Source organism: Acanthopagrus latus, chromosome 21 (assembly GCF_904848185.1).
Source record: "Acanthopagrus latus isolate v.2019 chromosome 21, fAcaLat1.1, whole genome shotgun sequence".
Classification (NCBI taxonomy): Eukaryota; Metazoa; Chordata; class Actinopteri; order Spariformes; family Sparidae; genus Acanthopagrus; species Acanthopagrus latus.
The window spans coordinates 17,605,454-17,629,161 of NC_051059.1; the positions used below are offsets into that span (position 1 = coordinate 17,605,454).

Below are 23,708 nucleotides of genomic sequence, written 5' to 3' on the forward strand. Positions count from 1 at the left end.
CCCGCTGAACAGGCAGATCAGGAAAAAGCAGGAAGGAAAATTCAAAGATTTAACATATGGAAAATAGTTTGAGGCTAGCAGGCAACGCAGTGACACACAAACGTCAAAACCTGGTGTGAAGATCACCAACCAAGTATGAAATGCGCGCGGAGAGACTGTCAACTTCAACATATCGCCTGCTAAAGTCATTACACTTAGCTCCTGGAAAAGGGATGAGCGTGTCTTCTATTATAAGTGTATTAATACTAAGTAATACTCTGCAGATGTTCATCCGATGCAGTAAAAACTCGGTAAGGGGAACAATCTCCGCTGGAACAGTTCCCAGAGTGCAGCTGTCGCCGTGTCCAGTTGAATTCTGTTCACATCATTTCCCTTGCTCCCAGTAGACAATACCTGTCTGCGATAAAATTACAGGCCGGGCATAAACAAATGCAAATTTGGAAGTGGGGTCTATTCAGAGAAGTGTCTAATAATCTTCCCTCCTCCCTATATATATATATATATATATATATATATATATATATATATATATATATATATATATATATATATATATATATATATATATATATATATATATATATATATTTTTTTTTTGCCCTTTTGCTCCTATCACTCTTCTTAGAAATGTCTTTGATGTCGTTTTCTTTCTTCCCCTCAGTTGAAATCATTCATTTTCTGACACGTCGGTTTGAAATCGAAGACTACAGTTTCCCCTTTTGCCGAGTGTCTGTGACATCATCCCCCACCCCCACCCCCACCCCACCCACCCTACAAAATGTCACGGGCTCAGAGTGTACCCAATGAATAAAATCCTCATATCAAATCAAACTAGCCCCCCACCTTCACTTTCATCCTGCTACTCGGGCTTAGTCATAGTGCCGCCCAAAATGATCTGTGTGTGTGTGTGTGTGTGTGTGTTTTGTTCACATAAAAGTGATAGACGTTACGCTTCTGCAAGGGGGTAAAAAAAAAAAAATGTATTTGTGTCATTCAGGAGGAAATGATTTTGTCAGGATGTGTTCTTTTACTCTTTGTTTTGAAATAAAGACTGTGCTTGCTGCTGAACCCTTTCACCTGCTGAGTCCAGGATTCAGTTGTCCTTGGTTTGTCCTTTAGCTCCACTCAAACTGTTAAAACACGTAATTTCGCTGTCATTCTCCGCCCACCTCCAACAATTTGAGCAAAGCATCACGTGGGCTAAATTACAGTTAATTGCAAGGACACGATCCGAGCTGGATTGACTGAATCCCGGTTGGATGTTACGAGCTTCCACTTTTGTCTTATTTCGGTGATTTTGTTGTTTCTTGCTGCAATTGAAAGAAAGCATCTGTTTTACTTTTTTTGCACATCAGCTGTTCTTAGGCCAGATAGCCTGAGCAGACACACTTGATGTGAGTGGTGGCAAAGTGAGTCATTGCACCGTGCCTGTCTGTTCGTGGTGTGTCGGGGCTGTTGCTGTGCTTGTGGGGCCCCAGTGCAGAGAGGTGGCTGGCCATCTGTGTTCGACATTACTCTTTTGTCTTGCCTTTCTTTAACGGCTGGAATGTTTTATTCATCGTCAGTGTCACAACACTTCCTCATCAGCTTGTATTTATTTATTTATTTAACTCCCATCCAGTCAGCCGCTCTCTGTATGCCGCTGTGTTGTTACCTGGTCATCAGCTCCTGTATGCCGTCTTCTCGTAATATATATATTTTTTTAAGTTTTTAAAGTCATCTTTTGTTCTCATTTCTCCAATATTGTTCAGGATAATCGCTTAGATTGGCTATGATGATATTCAGCTATGATGAGGATGGACATGGTGGGTAGCTAATTGGGTTCTCCTTTGAATTTTAAAACTTGTTGCATTTGCATAAAATTAAAATTAACCCAGAGATCAAAGAGCACAAGAGTGAAGTGTCCTGAGCAGTATCAAGTTGTGTGTGAATGGCGTGGTGGAGACTGTTTTGTTCTATTTAAAGGCATGAAATCATACCTCATGCACTCTTTCTGCATTTTCTTGCAGGACAGCACTCTCTGAGCAACAGCAGGGACATCAGCGCCATGGACACCCTCCCCCTCAATGGCAATTTCAACAACAGCTACTCCCTGCGCGACGACGACTATGAGTCCGTGGGCGTCAGAGCCCCGGGTGAGCTGGGGGGCCTCAACCTGGACGATGCCGCCTTTGAGAAGATGATCATATCTGAGATTGTCCACAACAACCTGAGGCCCCGCGTGGCCCCCAAAGGTCGCGACGCCCAGAGGGAGCGGGACAGACCGTTGCCTCCCCAGACCAGAGTGACAGTTGACCGCGGCGGGGGTGGGAGCGGCAGCGAGGATGACGCCATCGTGGCGGATCACGCCGAGGCCTCATCCCCCCAGAGAGGAAGTGGAAGAGGAGGACACGCCACCCTGGAGCTGCTCCTGCACCCCCACCACAAGGAGGCGCTGGAGGCCCCCCTCCTGCCCCAGAGGACTCACTCCCTGCTCTACAGCGCCCAGAAGGCCCCCAGGCGCCTGGAGGGGCAGGGTGGCCATGGCTCTGAGACTGTTACCGCAGTGGAGGACATGGGCTCCCATTCACCCAACAATAACAGAGACTCCCTTTACACAAGCATGCCAAACTTGAGAGACTCACCCTCGCCCTCAGCTTCGCCGTACCCCCCTGAGGAGGAGGAGGAGGAGCTCTCCCCCTCACCCCGAAGCGAAGGCGAGGATGCGTATCATAAAAGCATGCCCGAGCTCGGTGATGCGCCGCAGCCCATGTCCTACTACCACATAAACCGAGGCACCAGCGACGGGTGCATCATCCCACCCAACAATGAAGACTGCGCACAGGAGGGAGAGGCGCCCACCGATGGACAAATGCAGCTCATTACCAGCCTCTGAGTCTTTATTTGCATAGGATTTAACAGATGGGTCCTTTCAGTCGATGTCAAGAGAGCCAGCAAGCCCGGCTCCGCACTCAACATGCCCTTCCTGTTAGGACAGGAAGTGAAATGTTGTTGGGTGGGAAAAAGGAATGAAGAAATGACTTTTGCACACAAATCTCATTAACACACAAAACACGTCCATCCCAGGCCAGACAAATGTGGACTGTGAAAGCTCTGCTGTTGGACTAAAAGAGGTGCGGAGAACGACACACATGCCGCCCTGACAGAGAGACGTCTGGCATTTCTGTTCTGTACTGTCAATGAATAAGGGATACAAAAAAAAAAAATACTCAAAGCAAAGAACTATGAAACTCCTGTCATATTCCTGGGGGACTTTGCAGAACCAGGGTCTTTATAGTCATGAGGAAAGTACAGAACTAGAACTAGTGTGGCTCCACTACACAGTCGGAACTGTAAAAGTTAAGAAACCACTAATTCAGACTCAGGCCTTATATTTTCTCTATTGCACATTTAACTGTTGTCAAAGTAACAGCTAAAGAAAATATATTTTGCTGTACCACTAGTGTAAAAAGTAAACAACAAAAAAAAAGAAAGAAAAAAAAAAAGAAAAGAAACGGCAACCATTCAGTAGTAATGCCCTTTCGATGTTAATAAGATTCTTCAGACAAGGTTAATCAAAATGGTGGAAATGTGCTTTTTCCTCTCACACTTGACTCGTTGTAGTATGTTTGAATATGAAAAAAAAAACAAAAAAAAGTTTCGAGAGATATCAGTCCATATGAAGTCATGCTCACGTCTCTGCTTGTGAAGTGCTTTTTGCTTTCATGAATGATGAGTTTTTTGCCAGTAGTATATTTGTTAACACCAGGCCATGCACAGATTCGGGGTGAATTTGGAAAACTTGTGTAATTTATTTTACTTGAAAGAAAATTGTCAGGTTTGAGGACTTCTGTTCGTGTCAATGCGATTGTGCAGTTTTTGCGGACATGTTTTGTCCTTTGACACTAATTAATTTATTAACTGAACTATTCAGAAGAAGAAAACAAAAAAAAAAAAAACAGAAGAAAAAAAAAAGAACATGGTTGGAAAGTGTGAAAAAGTTGTTGCAGCACTGATTAGGTTCATTTTATTTCTTTTGTAAGAGCCCATCATCAGCTGATATTTAATTCAACTCCTGTTTGATATCAAATAAATGTGAAATTTTTTCTTGTTCGCAGACGTCTGGCTGCTTATTCACGCTTTGCTTAGAAGATTCACTGTGATCCCTTTATGTAGGAAAATGACCAAAAGCTGGGGATATTCTAAAATTTGTCGACAAAGCCCGTGAAAAGACCAAAACTAACAATGTGTGACTTTCAAAGCCCTTAACCCATCAGCTCCCGATGACGATGTTTGTCTTTAATTTCTGGTCACCAATATTTACTTCCGCCAAAATAACACACGTCAACAGAAGGGAACTTTAGATTGTTTCTAAGCAAACACAAGAATGTATAGTGTTTTTTGGGAAGGTCATAGTGTTTTCAGTAAGATCTTTGCAGAGTTTCTATGTTTGCTTATTTCCTGCAAAGACTGGGGCATTTATGATGAGGTGTGAAAGAGCGAGACATGGCGGATACCTGACCTGATGATTCGGCTCCAGGTTTCACAGAATAATTGACCAGTGGAACATCAATACCACTAAGTGACGCTGTGCATCGGTGTAGACTGATCGCTCGTCTGAGATTTTAGCACTGTAATATGTGACATCATAATGACAGAAGGTGGACATACAGTAGCTTTAGTTATGTTTTTGTTTAAACAATAATTTTCTACATTATGCCACGTAAAAAAAAAACAAAAATAATATGTTGATGTTTAACCCATCCACTGGTTGATCCTGCCTAGATACTGGTTGTATTTTAGATGTTTTGGCAAGAATAAATCATCGCTAGTTGATGATAAAACTCCCTTGATTCATCGACTATTTCATCGATGGATTCACTGATGACTACTAAAATGTAGAAGTCATGAATGCCCTAGATGTGGCAACCTTTACATCTCAAACTTTTTTCTTTTTAATTTAAGTAAGATGCATGTAATGTACGTGATGTTTCTTGCAGAATGCGTATTTGGGACGTACTACTCCGTCATGTCATTTCGCCGTAACTTGAGCCTTTTGTTCATACATTCCTTTGCAGTTTGCAGACTTTGGGAAGTAAGACTTTTGGGAGGCAGCTGAAATCTGCCTGTGCTCTGTCACCGCCTCAGTCGATGTGACAGATCCTCTGTTGTAACGAGGACTGTTGGTCGGAACAGCCAGAAAATCATTCTGGCTTGCGTACTGCAAAATGCGATCGGATGCAAAAGGACATCTTGGTATTTTTGGCATACAACATATTATGACATACATTGGGGCGCACTTAATCATGTTCTGCCATACTGAATAGCAGTGTGGGTACTGGAAGGAGGCCGTAGTCTGCCGGCAGCACAGACAGTCTCGGGGTCTCGCAGTACAGTTGAATAATTTTAAACAAAGCAGAATTTTAATAACATCACTGCTTGATATAACTAACATCTGTCTACTGCTATTGTTTATAAAATGAAGATAAACATGCCTAATTTTTGATCGTTGTTCATTCTACCGAACAACTTTATAAATGTACCCTTGGGCACAAATGCCAGTGGCTTAGCTGTTCTGCAATACATGTAAACAGTTATGATCTATGGCATCAGTAACATATAGTATAAATATTTAATGAACCAACATCTCCGCCTTGCGCTTTTCTCAAGAGTGGATCGGGAGTGGACGTTTATTTGCACCAGGCCCCGCTCCTCTGACACGAGATTGAGATGTTACAAAGAAAATAATAATGTTGGAGAATTCCTGTGATACACATCCTGTTTCAGCCGAGTTATATAAGCAAATACATATTGAATGACGCAAACATTCTGCAGGGTCGAGCTGTTTGTGTTAGTCTCACTCGCCAGATATAGATTGTTGGTATAAAGCCTTCCACCTTTTGCTGTCTGCTGCTACAACCTCCAAGCTAGCAGCCTACACAGTTAAATCACTGAGTTCCTCGAACAGTAACCTGGTCACAAGTGTAAACAAGCAAGCAGCTGTTTTTCTTTGTTTCTTAGGTATATAGATCATTTAAATTCAAGGTTTGCATCTCAGTGTGCAAAACAAGATCGTCGCTTTTATGTGGAGACAGTCCTGTCTAGTCAGGTTAATTGCCACAAAAACACTTGATTAGGGTTGGTAAAAGATCGTCTTTCAAGGGCCACAAACAAAGTTGGAAATCTTTCCAAGGTCTTCTTTAAAATATCCAGCAGTGTCTCACTTAGAAAAGTTGAAACGTAGTCTTGAACTGCGGTCTTTGGCTTGGCAGCCTCTGCCAGCATCCCCTCCACCTCATGACATGAAAGTCAAGTCATAAACCCGTAACGTTAATGTGATATGAAACGTTTTGTCAGAATGTCAATATGGTACGTAGCTGATAAACACCATTTTGGATATCTGAAGAAATTTGCCCTCCTACGTTTGATTTCTGTACGAGCGCGACAGGAAAATGCAGTTAATTTTGTGATCAAATTAATCATAATTATGTGATGATTGGCATTTGACGGTTGTGCCAAAGCGACTGAGAAGAAATGTAAATAGCTTTTGGACAACCATCAGTGTCTGTGACACAGATGGAGAAGCTATATCAGGCTTGGGCTACACAATCAGTTTATGAATTGTTTTGTTCTACTGTTGACAGTAGCTAAAATATAGAATAGCGCCAGCCTAATCCTTTAACTGTCACTTTATAAACACACTATGACAGTAATTATGCAAGTTTAATGAGATGTACCATAATCATTGCTCATCAGTGTCTAAATCATTCCATGTGCTGAACTGCAGCACATCGTCTGAGGAGGAGACACATCACAGATTCAGCAGATTTGGTGTCTTTCATCCGTGTCTCTCCAGGAGTCTGACTGACCACACACACACACACACACACACACACACACTCAGCAGGCAAACAGTACATGCAGTCACTGAGGGATATGGGTGGTGCACTTTTATTAGTCGGAGCTGGGTGCCAGCTCACTGTCATGAGACTGACACGGAGGCCAAAGCAAAGCTCTGAGTCCACCAGGGCTGTCTGCCTTGTTGTTTGAACATCAGCCTCTCGGTTTACACAGAGCCGTCCAAAAGCCTGCACCGGTCTGTAAATTATACAGAAAGCTGGCTTCTGTTCAGTTATAGATGGATTTGAATTAAATGCAAAGTCAATGACCCCGCTCACATTCCACCAGGAGCGGGCCGGCAATGTCTTGCAAGAATTTCTTTATTATAAACACCCGCAGATCGGCCTCGCACGAGACTAACCCCTTCGGGGCGTCGGTGATGTCACTTCGAGGAAGGGGAAGTTTCCTCTTCTGCATTTTCATAACAGACAAAATCGTGATGAATGAATGTGCTGAGATCCCTTAGCCGAGCATAAGGATCGGTTTTGCATGATGCATATATATTGGTTCATTATCACTAAGTCACCTGTGCTCAGTATTAGCTCCCTCACCCCATTATCTTAAAAAACATTGGATCCTGAAATTGAACAATATATAGATGATCACGTCTTTTTTCCCCATAAAGACTGGGTGGTGGTGTTGTTGTTGGTGGTGGTGGTGGTGGTGGAGGGGATTCTTGATTTAAAGATCATCACATTCTGGACTCTCTTTATCCTGCTGCGATGATTTCCCGCCATTTATCCTCGTCAAAGATACAACCACCAACCTTTTGACTCCTCAATGAGCCACTGGCGTTTCCCCTCTGTGATTATCTGATTATATTATGATGCGGCGCATTAGTCATGCAGTGTTTGTGTTGCAAGTGAAAAAAAAAAAAAAAGTTGTCAAAGTTTGTTGGAGATGAAAGTGCTTCATTTATCGACTCATCTTTTATCTACGCGCAGTCAAAGCCCAGCTTCCATGGGGCAGTGGCAAATGAAGGCGCAATAAAGCTCAGTCCGAGAAGACATTACCGTGTTTTCATTTGAATCCGTTTGATGTTGCAGCCTCTGGTGATTTGGACATTATTTCATGTCCATCATCAAAAAGACATCAAACAAGATGCTGGATTCAAAGTCAGATCACAGCGGACGGCCGAAAATTCAGAGTGTGTGCTGACTGCATGTAGCCTATATACACTTGAATGTGTGTGTGCTTCTGAGGTACACATATAATTTCATGGATTATCCTAAACTTTTACATATCTGGGATGAATATTGCATATGTTATTCAGCTCCATCGACTGGAGCACCCGCGGACCCCAGTTAAACTTTTCATGATCTCTCACAGGAGCTTTTTTTTGTGTTTGTTTGCTCCTAATTACTGCATATCATTGTTTTTCTGTTTCTGTTTTAATTAGTTCTTTTTGAAAAATATCATAGTGTTTGCGTCCTGCGGGAGCCCAGTCAAGAAAAAAAAAATTTAACAATCCCGCCTCTGCAGTGTTAATAGATGGAACTATTCATTGAGTTCATGTTTGCCAAGGGTCCTAATTTAATAAAGTGTCACAGGGGCACTCTGTCACTCATTCTGAGGGAGACAGACACAGATGGAGCAGACAGATGTGTTGAAGTCTGAATGACTGTGGGTTTACTTGAGATGACTAAAAAACTAATTAATATCAGGATTACGGAAGCCCTAATGGATGCTCATTGATCTAACGTATCATTTCCTCCGTCTCCCAATGATAACAAATTAAGTTTCATTTGTTTTCTCATGCTGGCAACTGATTTATGTCATCAACACAGAATAACAAATGTGGTTCTCCAGAGATAATGGGAGATTTACATACATTCATTTTAATGTCACTATCACAAATTTATTGGCCTAAGATAATGAGATAATTATTTATTGTGAGAACGCGTCTTCATAAGATTCATTAGAGTGGACAATGGCGTACGCACATTGCTCTGTGGGATGGATTTTGGGAGATCCAAAGAAAGCCATAAAACTTTATGAACTCTTACCATTTGAATGCTTAATGTATTGATTTGATATGAGTGCATTTAGCATGTAGTTGCATATAGCGCCACAACTCAAAGGATGGTAAATAATGTTTTTCTGATACGATACGAAATGAAACAATACAATAAGATGTGATGCAATACGATACGATACGATATGATAAGGTGCGATACGATACCTTATGGTACGGTACAGTAGGATATGATACAGTGTTGTGCCATACGATACAATGCGATGCAATGTGATATGATACAGTATGGTACAATCCAGTTTACAAGTTTAAACAATTGTCAAAAATACAAAACACATATAATCCATGACCAAACACACTGCATAATATCCACAGAATTAGATCTGAGTTAGCAGCACAATGATTTTGGTTTAGCAACAGGATCGAATGATTTATGAAATAATTCTTCAGCCTGTGTCTAAATGGAGGACAGAGTACAGAGGCTTATTTGAGGGCAGAAGTTGGTTTTCTCAGTGAAGAATATTTCTAGCACTAATGTGGATTGTACTTGTGATAAGAGCTGCAGTATACATTAAAGTAAAATATTTGTATTTTACACAATTTACAAAAATACACAAATATAAACAAACTTTCCTAAAATAATTACTATGATGATTGTATCCTAATGTTGATGAGTCTTACGTTCCCAGGGACCCCGGTTGGTATTTCTCGTATGTTCAATATGTCGTCTGAGGGTTACAAAGACAACAACAATATACAGTCACAACATTGTCATTATTAAAATGATAGGGAGTTCTTGCAGACAATGTTTACAGTGTTGGATAGCAATCGTTTCTTTAGCACGTGGAGGAACTATGCATAATTACATTAGCCCAGCCACAATGCAGAGAAGGAGTATTATATTTCCTCGGGGCCTCTGTAAATGTACAGCTTACATTCCTCTACATTTCACTCTGCAGCGGGAAGATAAAGAACATCTGAATCCCTCCTGCTCTGCTGCCACCGTCCCGGCGAACAGCAACAGCAGCAGCGCCTTGGCTGACTCGGCTTTCTCTGCGAGCACTTAAAAAAGATCCGGAGAATTCCTGCCAGCGAAAACAAGCCGAAATCAGGTTCCTCCAGATGTTTATAGCCGTGACACACAATGCAAACAGCACTTATAGGCTGCGTCATAGGCTGGACGTAAACGTGTGAGAGCATGCGTTGAGGAAAAAGCCCTACCATCATCGTGTTTCTGTTACATAATCTTCTACGTACAATTATTACATTTACCTGTGCTGCAGAATTTTCTGTTTTAGCCTTATGGCATTTTTTAGTTTGATGTTTTAATGCTTGTTAGGCTTTCACCACAACTAACCCGCCCCCGACAGTGGGCTGTTTAAAAAGAAATACGGGGCTTCCTCTATGACTTCCACAAAGAAGCCTATTATGAGAGATTAAGACTTTCGGCTTAGAATATGCTCCAGAGTCCTCTTTGAGTCGGGCTGAGAAAGGCTTGATATAATTTCTTGCCTGTGTGTGTGTGTGTGTGTGTGTGTGTGTGTGTGTGTGTGTGTGTTATAGAGAGAGGAAATGGAAGAGAGAGAGAGTTTTGCATAGGCAGTAAATGTGGCCACGGAGGAGAAAGTGAGAAGAACGAGAGAGAGAGAGAGAGAGAGAGAGATTGTGAGAAAGACGGAGAACAGCAGCGGTCCAAGATGTCAGGAGCAATCCGGGTCTGAGCCGCGCAGTTGTAAAACTGTCATACCTCGTAGGAAACACCAGCAGTGACCTCAGGATTGGACTAAGGTAGCCTGTCACACCCATTATACAGTAAACACTCAACAGAGGCCCGTGTTTTTGTTGGGTTGTCTCTGTTAAAATAATAGCAATGCGTTCCCCCCGGTGAGAAAAAGAAACATAACACATGACTGCTATTAGTCAAAAGGCTCGAGAGAGGAATTTTCCCATATTTAAGCAATTGGTCCCACAGTTTTTTGGGCCATTTGAGACTCAACGTAATGATTGCAATTTTGAAGACGCGGGACTGGGGAAAAAGAGAAAAGTGAATTTGTGAATAAATTCCAGTCAATCACACCCGACATCAAACATGTGAAAAACACACTCGAACATTAAATCTGGTCTTTGTTTTTTTTTTTGTTGTTTTTTCTTTTCTTTTTTTTCGTGCCACTTCAAAGTCTCTTTTGAAATGCCAATTTACGAAGAGGCAGTATTGTCAAAAACACCTCGGACAGAAAAATCTTTGAGAAATAAGAATGTTTTTTTTTTCTCACTGAAACTTATATGTAGGATAGAATTTAAATGCTTGAAGGGAAAAAGCCTCACTCTTGTTATTCTCAGATCATTCTCACAGATGTTTTCCGTATTATCTCTGAAAATGTATAGTCATGATTTACATGTAAACCCCACTATTATATGCATGTGTGCCTATTTTACATTTCCAATCCATCACAAAAAAGGGCGGTCAGCTGTTCAGCCTTGAAAGCTTCAAAAGATATTGCAATCTAAAACTTTTTTTTTTTTTTTTTAATGCCTACATGGCAATGCACCTTCCCTGCAGAGGGTTAGTGTTCCCAGTAGATTCAACACGCGGGCCTCATTAAATGCTCACCGTTGCATTGCAATGCTCAAAAATGTTATTTGGATGATCGGTTTTCTCTGTTAAAGGAGGAAAACTTTTGGAACTGCCACCTTAATGTTTTTAACAGAAGTGTCAGGTCAGAGCTGAAAGAGAAACAACACTGTTCTCACATCTGATACACAAGCACACACACGTACTTACACAGCACTGTATGTTAATGCCTGCTTGTATTTCTACCTGCACTGCATTTTTAATTGAGTGTATTTATATTCTTCTTTTTGCTTTACTCTTATTCTTGTTTTTGCTTTATTATTCTTCCTTTTGCTTTACTCCTATTCTTGTTTTTGCTTTATTATTCTTCCTTTTGCTTTACTCTTATTCTTCCTTTCACTTTATTCTTATTCTTTCTTTTGCTTTACTCTTGTTCTTCCTTTTGCTTTGCTACTGTTCTTTTATTCTTCTTAGCTTTAACTCGTCAAAAGCCTCTCATGGACAAGCGTTATAAATGAGCATCTTGCTATGAACACCAAGCGCAGTGCATCTGGCGCTTGTGCGTGGCTGAATGTTGCAGCACCAGCGTTTAACTAAATAAACCAAACTAGGACAAAGGAGACAAAAACATGGAAATGAGGCGAAGATTCTGTTTGTGAAGAACTGCTTCAAATTTAAAGCGCAACACTTGGGGGAAAAAAAAAAGAAATGCAGCTTCAAGCATGGGTAAAAATAAAACAATGAATCGGGAAAAAGTGATATAAAAATGTCGAAAAAAACAAGTGAGATACGTCCCGGTGTCTCTCTGAGACGCTGTTTTCAAGGTGCATGTGTCTCATATTAAATATAATGAGATATCATGGCGAGAAATCAGGAAAATATCCAATGAAAACTGGAAACTGAATGTTAGAAATGGTACATTTATGGGTAATTGAGCTAGTTAATATTCATTTTGCTTTAAACATGCAGTTGTAAAGGTCGCAGCTGCAACTTTAAAACAAGCAAAACGGTTTATGAAGCATTTAATTGTTTGCTATCAGTGAACCAACCATTAACTAAAGCTGTGAAATGACCATTTATGGATGATGGTTATTATTATTAAGCGTTTCCGTGATAGTTTTGCTGCGGCGGTGCTATATAAGTCATCTTCAGGCTGACACGGTTGCTGTTTCTACTTTTATTGTGTTTCCACAGACTTCACTGTTGGATCGCTGAGAACATTCACAGCATTAAACCTTGGGGTGCCTCTTTGACTAATGCTTTATTTAAAAGGCTTTTATTCACAGCTAATTTGCTTACAGTTGTTATAATCACTCACCCAGGATGCTGTGAGCCTCGTCTGACTGTGAGATACAGTGGTACAGTAGCATGTGGAGATAATTATGAGGCTAACATAATCAATGTCATGCTTGAAGTCGCATTCAAAAGATGCCCAAAGCAATGTTTTCTTGGGCCACCGGTTTGAAAATCAAAGTGACATTTTTCCAAAAAAAGAAATAAAGGGAGAAAGAAAGTTGAACAAAGGTTCAGCGTCAGCTCGAGCCGAGCTACTACACACGGTGACATGTTTTATTATTGCCTTCGTGTAGCCGCTAAGTGACATTTACTGCTGACAACATCAACAAAGGTTTGGATTTCATCAAAATATTTAGTTTGGGAGTTAACAGACACACATGCGCCAAACCACCCGCAAACACACAAACACAGAAGAAAAACTAGCACAGAATGCTTCATTGTGACATTTGTTTTTGGAAATGTCCTGCTGTCTAAACAGCGTTTAAAAAAATATTAACTTTTATACGAGAAATGTCCTTCTACAGACTTGTGAATACACGAAACACTGTGCGCTTCACTTTGATGCTCTGGAAAGATTCCTGACATTTTTACAGAGGTGGAGATCAAATTTCAGAAAAAAAGCTCCTCAGCTGTTTCATCTTCCTTCTATCAGCGAGCCCCGAAGCAAAGCAGCTTTCCAAGAAAGGTCCGACTGGGGACCTCTCGTCTGGGGGACTCCAGGGCTGTGAGCCAATGGGAGGAGAGCGGGGTCTCCAGAAGAGAGATTCAACACTTCCTACTCTGCCGCAGAAGAAAAATCCGACTTTACTTTTTACAGTTAATTTAACTCCTTATCGCTCAGACCGCAGGAGTCAGAGGATCGTCTGTGGTGAAAATCTGAAATATAATTCAAGGTAAAGCAACTCAAAGATTGAAAAGTCGAATCACTTTCAGATGACAAAGGTACCTCTATTTTAGTTTAGTTTTTTTAATACTGCGTAACTGAATATTAAATGCTGGTATTACATTCTAAAACACAATTGAAGACCTATGAAATAATTTTATGTTTGGCAGTGTATATATATATATATATGTATATATATATATGTTGGAAAAGGTGGTACAAGTTAAGAAAAGACTGACAAAAGAACAAGCGAGGTTTTTAGTTTTATTCCAGCTGTCATATTAGAGAAAAATAGCATAACTAACATAAATGGTTAATTTCACTTGCATGTTTTATTACAACCAAAAAACTCAAAATCTTGATGTTACAATTATCGTGTCTGGTGAAATAAAACTAAAAAGAGCGACCTCTCTCCTCTCATTGGCTTGAAGACCAGACATGAGGTTTTTCAGTGGGACCCTCCTGACCCTGGTCCAATTACTCCAGCGCTTCTTTAATGGCTGTGAATGACTAAAATTGAATCATAGTGCTGGTATGAAAGCAAGCCTGCTCACACAGAAGTGCTGGTTCTCCTGGATAGAAAAGATTTTGCAAAAAAATGTTGCAAAATTAATAATAAATACCAGGGCAAATGTCTGCTCCTGCGCTCTTCACAAGTTATCGCTTTTCTTCTTTTCTTTCATTTGTGCAATATTAAGGGGGAACATTCAGAAGTCGACAGCAGAAGAACCATAATATTTTAAATATTATGGCTTTTCTGCTGTCGACTGTCGACTTTATATAAAATTTTGATGTCGAGTCTCTCAGAGCCGCGGCTCCGTGTTCTCCGTTCTGTGGGAGATCAGTCCAAAAAGAAAAGAAAAAAAAAATAGAAACCCTTGAAGCAGCCAGAAATATCCAAGTTTCTCACCCCACACCTCCTAACGTCTTTTGCAGCTCGGTCTGCAGAGAGTGCACTACAAAGCTCATCCCTGCTCCCCGGCCGTGTCCGGGGGGCAAAAACCTTCAGCCACACTTTCATGCTCAGTAAAGACACACACAGGGCACAGAGTGTGAGGACTGGGTGTCGCAGACAACACACATCCACCACTGACACCCGCGAGCATGTGTGTGTCTTCACCATTAACACAACGATAAGCTGCTTGTTTCACAGTGGCACAGTTTCATGACAAATCAGACCCGGTTTTTCAAAAAAAAAAAAAAAAAAAAAAGGCTGGATCAGACTCTGAACTGTTACACTGGAAAACACCCGAGCAGATGTGCCTAACTAGAGCAGTAACACATTGGTTTATATTTAATCAGTGCATCAGTGGAGCTGTGATTTAAACAGACTGTGTTTTACCTGTGCAGCAGACCTGTGAGTAATCAACTGTGCGTGGTGTGCAGAGGATACAGATCGACCCGAGAGAAAAAAAAAATAATAATAAATAAAAAAAACACAAGAGTGCACAGCTGTTGTGTTCACTGTTGCCGGTTGACATGAACAGGAGCGTGAAGCAGGAGTTCAATGATCAGCCAGGGTGTTTGAGTGGAATTAACACCAGATATTAAGGGGATAAAATTTGCTGTCTATTAGCCTTTTTGGGGGCATTTTTAATTATTTGTTCTTGGGGTAGATACAGAGGAAACCTCCCCTTCATTATCTAGAATATGTGCATTTGTCTTCCCTCAATAGGACATGAACATAGTTTTAATGAACCACGAGAATGCAACTCATAGATGCAGCAAATGCCTCCAGTTGTGCCCAAAGTGCTCAAACTCAGGGAAAAGTAAAGGGTATGGCGTTTAAATATTATGTTGGTAAAATTTGAAAGATACCCACATGATTTATAACACATGAGGAAAAGTCTTTACAGTGTCTGATATTAAATGCATTTAACTGTCAAAAGTAATGTTGTGGCAATAAATGAACCAGAAGTGGCAAAAGTACAAATGTATGCTGTATACTTTGGGTTGAGTGAGTATCCACATTTTTCTGATTATCAGAATCAGTGTGGGGTTTTTTTGGGTTTTTTTAATCAATTGCTGACAAAATTAATTAGATTGTGTTACTTTGTGGCCCGGAAACCTGTAAATCATTTTGGCATATCCAGTCCCCTCATCTCAAAGTCCAGTCCTCAAGACTTGTCTGTCTTTACAAGCCGACTGTAGTCACGAACTAGTCTAGCTCTCACTTGTACACTGATCCATTCATAGAAAATGTATATAGTAATTGTGTAGTGAGACACTCAGTGGTGCTGATAGTCAAGTCATACAACTGCAGTGTAGTCTGTCTATAGCTTGACATCAGTTTTATACTTCTAGTGACTTAATTCATTCTTGAAAAATTACAAAAGTGGTGTTCATCTGTGCGGATTACGCTGCTGAACAAAATGTGTACGTATCATAGACTTGTTCTTGCTACAGTGATTATTTTTGACGGTAATCCGGAATCCAATTACAAAAATCATCATCTCGCTGGCCTCTTTCTTGAACAACCCAGGGTCATGCTAACTTCCGGGTTAGCCTACAGAAATACGTCATCACTCAATCAGTTTTATGTCAGTACTGAATAATAGCTGGATGTTAGATGCTGATCTGAAGGAGAGTCTCAGATTTCCATTATATTTGTAACTGTCATCTGATGCCCGAATCTTTTGTTCCCCCCCCACCCCCACCCCCACACACACACACACACTTCATATCACCCATTGAAATAAAACCTTCACCTACTGACTGGTTAGGCTACAAATACCTCCGGAGGGGGCAAATTTCCATCCCTCGTGTCCGGGGGCACGACCACCATCCCCTGTGGCGATTAGGAACTTGCAGCTTCCACTCAGACAGAGGGAGAAAGGGCAAGAGGCGTCTTTTTTAGTCAACTCCACCCCCACCCCCCCACTGCTCTCAGGGTCTGTGCTCCGTGCCCTCTGCCCCTTTCCTTACCACTTCGCTTTCTCTCGATGAGGAAAGGTCTCGACTCAGAGCTGCTATAGGAGTGCTGAGAATGTGAATGCTCCGTGTCGTGACATTAATTGAAAAGAAAAAATGTTGTGGAAGAAATAAGAGAAATATGTCGCAGTGGCAGTAGTATTTCTCCTTGGTTTTATGCCCATAAAAGGGAGGATAAATATACAGTATGTGGCTCTAAGTCAGAGCTGCTTTTCTCTGAGGTCAAACAAGAAATTAACCTCATCCAACAGCTCCAATTCAAACAATGGCTTTCTGCCTAATACAGCAAAATGTAGGAAATATCACATATAATACTGATAACAATATAGTTTTTGTTGCTAGCGTTGTTCTATGGGGATATGGAAATGTTGGCCAGTCCACCTCGTTGAGTTCAAACTTAAATAGACTGACGCTCTGATGAATCGCTGTGAAATTTTGTACAGAAATTCATGATCACCTCCTGTATTTAGGGACAGACTTACTTCTCTTGCCGTGCCACCATGAGGTCAAAGTTTGACCCATTCAGTGAAATATTTCAACATCTATTTTATTCATTTCAACTCATTCATGGTTAGCGAATGAATCCTTTTGGCTTTGGCGATCCAAGTTGTCCTCAAGGCTACATTTATGGTTTTGAGTTTTATGTGTGGGCAGGTAATGTAAATTTTTTTAATCTGTCTGACACTGTATTTTCCAAACATCCTCCCAGCTACACTTCTAGGATACTTTGCATTTAAATGTGCAGGACATACGCGTTGTGTGTGTTTGGTGCTTATTAGAAAATGTTAGCATATACTCACATTTAGCTATACTCTCTGTTTAGTGATTATTAGCAAATATTAGCATACTAACATTTAGCTCTACCTCCTGTTAAGTGCTTATTAGCAAATGTTATACAAACATTTAGCTGTACTTTCTGTTTAGCGCTTGTACTTTGTATTTGCTAATAAGCATGTGATCAATCCATCAATCAATTCAGTTTCTTTTTACATTGTTTAGCTTCAGTGTCAGTGAAATGTAATGGTAAATATAAAATTAAAGTAAGATGTGAACATGAGCTAAGTATTAAGGTTAGCACCGTAAATGTGCATTTTTTTTTAAATTAGCATTTAGCTCACAGCACTTCTGCCTCCAGGTACAGCCTCACAGAATATCCTTAGCCTATGACTGTAGACTGTATAGCTCTGTTATGTTAAGGATGCTAAATGGTGAATGTCAAGTTAAACGTGCCTGTTATATCAAATGCTCCCTGCACCACACTTAACTTAAAGTATTGTTAAGCAGTATGTAAATTGTATCAATCAGTCAGTGGCCTGTTTTTCAATGAATGGTTTATAAGACAATTATGAGTCCTGTGGGTGCAGATAACTGGAGGTAGAAACACAGTTATGATAGTAATATTCCATAGGATGACATATGTGTTGGAATGGCTTCAGTTAAAGCAAATAAAGTGCATGTTTTGTTTTTCCTAAAACTGCACGTCTGTGATGATTTGGAAGAAATTTGGTTTCCTATATAAGATGGCCTTAAAAGCGTATCTGGTTTTCCTCTTTGCACGTCCACACAACTCCTTAAAGGGAAAAAAAAAAAAAAAAAAAAGATTGACTAGCGCAAAAGGATTGTTCTTGACCCTCCCTTGATTTTTAAACGGCAATTCTTGTTTTCCCTGGTGACTTCTCGGAGGGGGGGGGACCATCATTTAATGCACCGTTAAAAGGCTACAGCTGGAAAAGAGAACAGGAACATTTTTAACAACCTCACAAAGCCCCTAAAGCCCAAACCCAGAGCTGCCTCTGACCACCTCACGCACAAGAGGAAGCAGTCCCTCAAACTGCAGACTCCAAATGCTGCGCGTCAATCTTCCCCGTCGGGCATATGCAATGGTCATTTCACTTTCATTTTGTGCGACTGAGCCATCAAGTATTGATCTTGAAAGCATCCCCTGACCACGATTGAATTTTACTAAACATAATTCAAATTTTGGACACACGGGATGTGTGAGATATAGCGGAGACCTTGAAGGCGTTCAGGAAAATGGGGAGGGTGAGGCTTGTGCTGGGGTGGGGTGGGGGGGGTCTGCCCTGGACGTACCGGAAATATATTTCCAGGAGGAACAGCAAATCTTGAAGGAGAAGTCATAGTCAAAGGAGATTCATTTCATCATCAAGAGGATATACGGCCAGGCTGGGTCTGGAAGTTGTACCATTTGATAATATATGTCTCTGAAAAATACAAGTTCTGTTACCTGTCCTTGGGTAGGATAACACGTATAATCCTTCTCTCTGACATCAGCACATAGAACAGAAAGGACACAGAGGAGAAATTATTGAGAGCAAGTGAGGGAAACATGCGCACACATGCACGCAACTTAATAAGAAAAACTGTGTAAGTGTGTGTCATCAAAGCAGACAACTGGGTAAACGGCACAACAAGGGGTGCAAACGTTCATATTAGATCCAAGGCCCTGGGGCATCATTGTGTGTTATGAGTTCAGCATTAATTGCCGCCTTTGGGAGTGTTTGTTCTTGACGTAATTACTTGTCAGAGGGAACCCTGACTCTCGATGAAGCGCAGGCTGCGGAGGAGTCTGTTTTGTGACAAATAATTCAGGTTTTTAACAAGACAGAGCTGATTCCCAACACTATAAAGAGCAAATGTGGCCCACTGTGACTGGTGCTTGTATAGTAATTGCACTACCAGCATAGGGTAGAACCAAGAATGAAAATGTCTTTGTTCGGTATTAATGTTGGTTCATAACTTCCTGAAATCTGGAGCTGGAAGAATTAGTGGATCAATCGATTACAGTGGTGATAATCGACTCTGCTCTGGCAGATGCTTCTCATTTGACGGTAAATTGAAAATCTTTCAGTTTCAGAGTGGGGGAGAGAAAAAAACAAGACATCTGAAATTGTGACTTTGATTGATTTTGGTAATTTGCAAAGTGCACTTTTCACTGTTTTATGACATTTTATATTGATCAATTAATCCCAAAAACAATCAGTGACTGGATAATGAATATAAGTTGCCCTACTTTATTTTTACATGGCATGCAGTGTATTCAAAACATCACTCTGTCTACAATTGACCTAAAATTGAACACAGACAAGTTTCTGATCTGAGATTTCAGTGTCACTTTTCACATTTATTGCTCTGCTTGACCGTTTGACATGCATGCACACCCACAGCCACTTATACACATGCACGCACCCGCACACACGCGCTCCGCACAAACACACACCCATTGCACTCGGGCACACATGCCCTGTTGGACTTTGAAGCCTTGCGACCGTCATGTCCATCTTTTCAAACACTGTCCAGACAGGAGAAAAACCTTGGCCATCAGCTCTCCTCTCTGAACCTGTCCATCACTGTCACTCTGGATCAGTGGTGCAGAACTCATCCTTCCTCTCCCGCTGGTCCCCGCCGGACTGGACTCGCTCGGTCTAGCCCCTCATATCGCTGTCAGGAGTCCCAACTGACAGCCTGCTGCTGCAGCTGATTCCAGTTTGTTGGCCCCGCTATGGGCCGATGCCAGCAATCTGTGCTCTGGCAGTGGGTGGCCGTCTGGTAAGGAAAAAGCTTTGATAGGTGCAATGATGGAGTTATTCATATGGGCATCTTAACACCCCTCAAGCACTATCATATGCATGAAATAGCAACGTGTTGGAATGGCAATGCCTGGCTCTGACGTGAGAATGCTCAAATCCTGCAGTTCACAGGGTGAGATGGCGATGTGGGTGAAGCACACACGTCTCAACTGCCCGACCAGACCGGATGTCCCACCAGCCCCGCGTCTGTGCATGAGCACAGGCCCTTTTTTTTCTATTTCTCTTTTCTGCACCACATGTGTGAATTCTATCATAATGGCTGGGGTTTCCAGAGAATTCTGGATCTTTCAAACAAACCACAACAGGCGGTAAACCCAGCTTCTCAGCCTCCCACAGAGACAGGGACAGTCGGTGGAGAAGTGAGAGTAGGGATTGGAATTTAATTACAGCCTTAAAGCCCTCAGAGTCCAATATGAGAGAGAGGGATGAGACATAAATCTACAGGGGTGCCTTTGTTTGTACGGTGGCTACAACAAGAAAATCATTCAAAACCCACTGCGGTGACACTCGAGTCCGTGGTGCAGCGGTTCAAAGTTTGACGGATGAACAACTGGGCTTTGAAAGACTGACATAGCCATTCCCTCGATCTATCCAGCTTTCTTTAATTAAAGTGTCCACTCTCGTTCTGCTATGGAAAACCGTGCCGCAATAACAGACTGGAAGTAACAAAGACAAATATAGATTTGATTACACACCCTGGGCGGCGAGCCAATCGGTATATTTGACTGTATATTAAAATTATGATAAAATTTCAACAACTGACAACAAAATAAATGAGATTTTAACTGTTTTCCAGCCATGGGACGCCGGGGAGTTCACTGATTAACTATTGAGAAGGTTTACTAAACTAACTGCGTCGTGCTATACATCACTGTGGGAGCAGAGATTCATGGCTAAAATCAATCTGTCTTTTTCCACATTGCTGACCATAAACGCAATTCCCCTGTGTCTAAGTGAAAAAGCATGGATGTACTATTACAAGGGAACCTATGGCCTTATGATTGGATTCAAAGCTGCTTTGGCCGGCACATCAAGGGAATTTCCTGGGCTGCAGATTGGCCAGACTGGCGGCACAGCACAGAATCTGCAGAGTGAGTTAGAAGTCACAGGCCTGCTCCCAATCCATTGTATTTCAGCCAGGGTGGGGCACTGACGATGAAAACCAGATTGGGTGCTCCGCATACTGATCGACATACAGCGTGAAGAGTAAGACCCGGAGGAGGCTCTCTGTCTCCCTCTCCTTTGTTTCGCGTTTGAAACAGACATGCAGTGGGGTAGTGTTGATTCAGGACTTGCTCAGATAGGTGTGACAGGGAACACCGAAGGGTTACATTCATAACAGTGTGGCCTGCAACTCAGGGAAAGAGCAGAGGCTTGTGGTTCTGTGAGAGGCTGTCAGGGGGTGGGGCACCCTCTAGTGCAGAAATCCAGATGTAGGTCACTGCCAAAAAATTCCAAAATCCTGATGTTCTGGCCAACTGGGAGGCTACAAAACCTTCTCCATGTAAATAACGTCAGCAAATCACCCCCTACAATCCTTTCCATGAGGAATCTGGAGACATTTAAGCTGAGACAGCCATGAGAATACAAACCGCATGTCTTCTTCTGTTAGGGTTCCTTAAATCACCTCGCCTCTGTTTATACAAAATATCAGGGTGCAATTTGACAGGAACACGTCAGGGCAGTGGACGTGGGGGTATGACGTTCATGGTGCTTATATAGAAAAGAAGTTGGTATATCCAGCTTGTCAGTCATGATTGGCTTTGGCATCAATGCCATGCTAATACGCCCCCTTTCAGGCTGACAAGGTTTGCTCAACAAATTGCTACAAAATATTGCTGTCGTTTTGTTTGTCCGGACAAAAAGTCTTATTCAAGGAATTGAATCGAGTCGTGTGCTGAACTAACTGGCCTTGTTCCAGGCCTGGACAGAAAGGTCTCAATCCTCTGCTCTTGAACTAAGAGGATGAGCCTGGTATGAGATGCAAGCAGCGGGGAAAGCCACACGGAGACTCTGCAGCTAAGAAGGCATGTGTGAATTCTTTGTGCACAACCAAAGGAGACGGATCCTCCTCACAAAACCAGCCTGCAAAATATTAACGCCAGTGAAATCGAGCGTCCCTGGTGGGTGCATGCCGATTCCACCTGTTTTCTATTTATTTGCGTAATCACGGCCATGCAAGTGTCATCATTCCCTCATTACAGTTCCACCAACTTTATAACCATTTTCCTGACACATGCAATCTCTTTTCTCCAGGAGCTGCGAGGTGTTACCCGCCAGATGTTTCATTCCCGGCCCACTCGCGGAGACATTTCGATTTGGAGACATAGACTTTAAAGATCGTGTTGAAATGTAGCTATGTGGGTAATGGCGGTGAGAAACATGGAAATGTTCAAAACCAGGAGAGAGCGATCCACGTGAATGTCTATGTCGTTCTGTGGACTTAATGGTTACTCTGGGCTGCCACCTCCTAGCTTGACATTTTCTCGCCATAAAATCGCAGCAGAGTGGCATCTGGACTTCATGCAGCAAACCACAGTGATACTTCAAACGTCAGGGTGGTTTTCAGTACCTACAGTATCTGCCATAAAAATCCCCTCCTACAGAGAAATGCAATAACGTCTTCACTCACTCACCATCCTGAAAATAAAGAATCTTACCTCTAGCTGCAATTGACGATTCAAATTAAAGACAATAATGTTGCGATCACAGTTTCCCAGAGCAGCCTAAACGGTGCAATATGCAACTGCTAACTGTCGCTAAGTCTATTCTGTTCCATGATTGTAGTTACTGTTAGCTAGTTAGCTCAGTCAGATGTGCAGCTAGCTACACTTGCACTGCAAAAAGTTTTCTCTCTGACATAGTGTCAAAACTGGTACGCTGTCACATTCTGTTGAATAACATTTGAATGATTTGAACTAGGATCTTACATATTGCACCTTTAAGTTAACACATTTAAATGCCAAAATCTAAAGATAATCAGTTTACTATAATAAAATACTAAGAAAATGCATGCTCGTCAAAGAAAATATTCATATTTAAGGAGCCAGAACAAGACAACTTTTAGCTTTTTACTATGAAAATGATTACTTACTAATTTTCTGTAGACTTGCTTATCAATAGCTCTGATTTCAAGAAGTGTACACTCTTGTACTTTAAACCCCCAAAAATCTGGTCACTAGAAAAAGATAAAACATGTTGTTTTTACATTTTTAAATGTACTTTTTAATGCTTTTACTTCCAGAATCATATTTGGTTCACTTTCATTACATTTCTGTGGTGTCATAAATTCGATCTCAAACCTGGGAAGGTCAAACCAAAACTAACTGCATAGTCAGATATCAACATATAGGGAGGTGACAAAACATGTTTTTAATTAGTTACTTTGGAGAACTGGCCCTTTAACTAAAGATGATATATATTTGTTATGGTTAGCAAAAGTGAGTAAGAACCAGTCTACATAAATACCATCTTACAAACTACCTGAGCTAATTACAGGCAGAGAGACTTCTGGTATGTTTGCATAACATTACGTCTGTGCAGCATTTACCCCTCCTTGATGAA

General features: G+C 41.4%; 1 protein-coding gene across 12 annotated transcripts in view; it reads left to right on the forward strand.

The window, feature by feature from the left end:
• The window catches only part of LOC119011037 (adhesion G protein-coupled receptor L2-like), a 93,504-nt gene extending 89,406 nt beyond the window's left edge, over positions 1 to 4,098 (forward strand). For 10 of the 12 annotated variants that reach the window (XM_037083775.1, XM_037083780.1, XM_037083778.1 and 7 more), the window contains one exon: positions 2,010 to 4,098. In XM_037083775.1, the coding sequence (XP_036939670.1) occupies positions 2,010 to 2,875 (866 nt within the window). In that variant the 3' untranslated portion in view covers positions 2,876 to 4,098. Of the gene's footprint in view, positions 1 to 1,355; positions 1,410 to 2,009 lie in introns of all 12 variants that reach the window. The other 2 variants (XM_037083784.1, XM_037083783.1) reach the window with 2 other exon arrangements.
• The last annotated feature ends 19,610 nt before the right edge of the window (positions 4,099 to 23,708 follow it).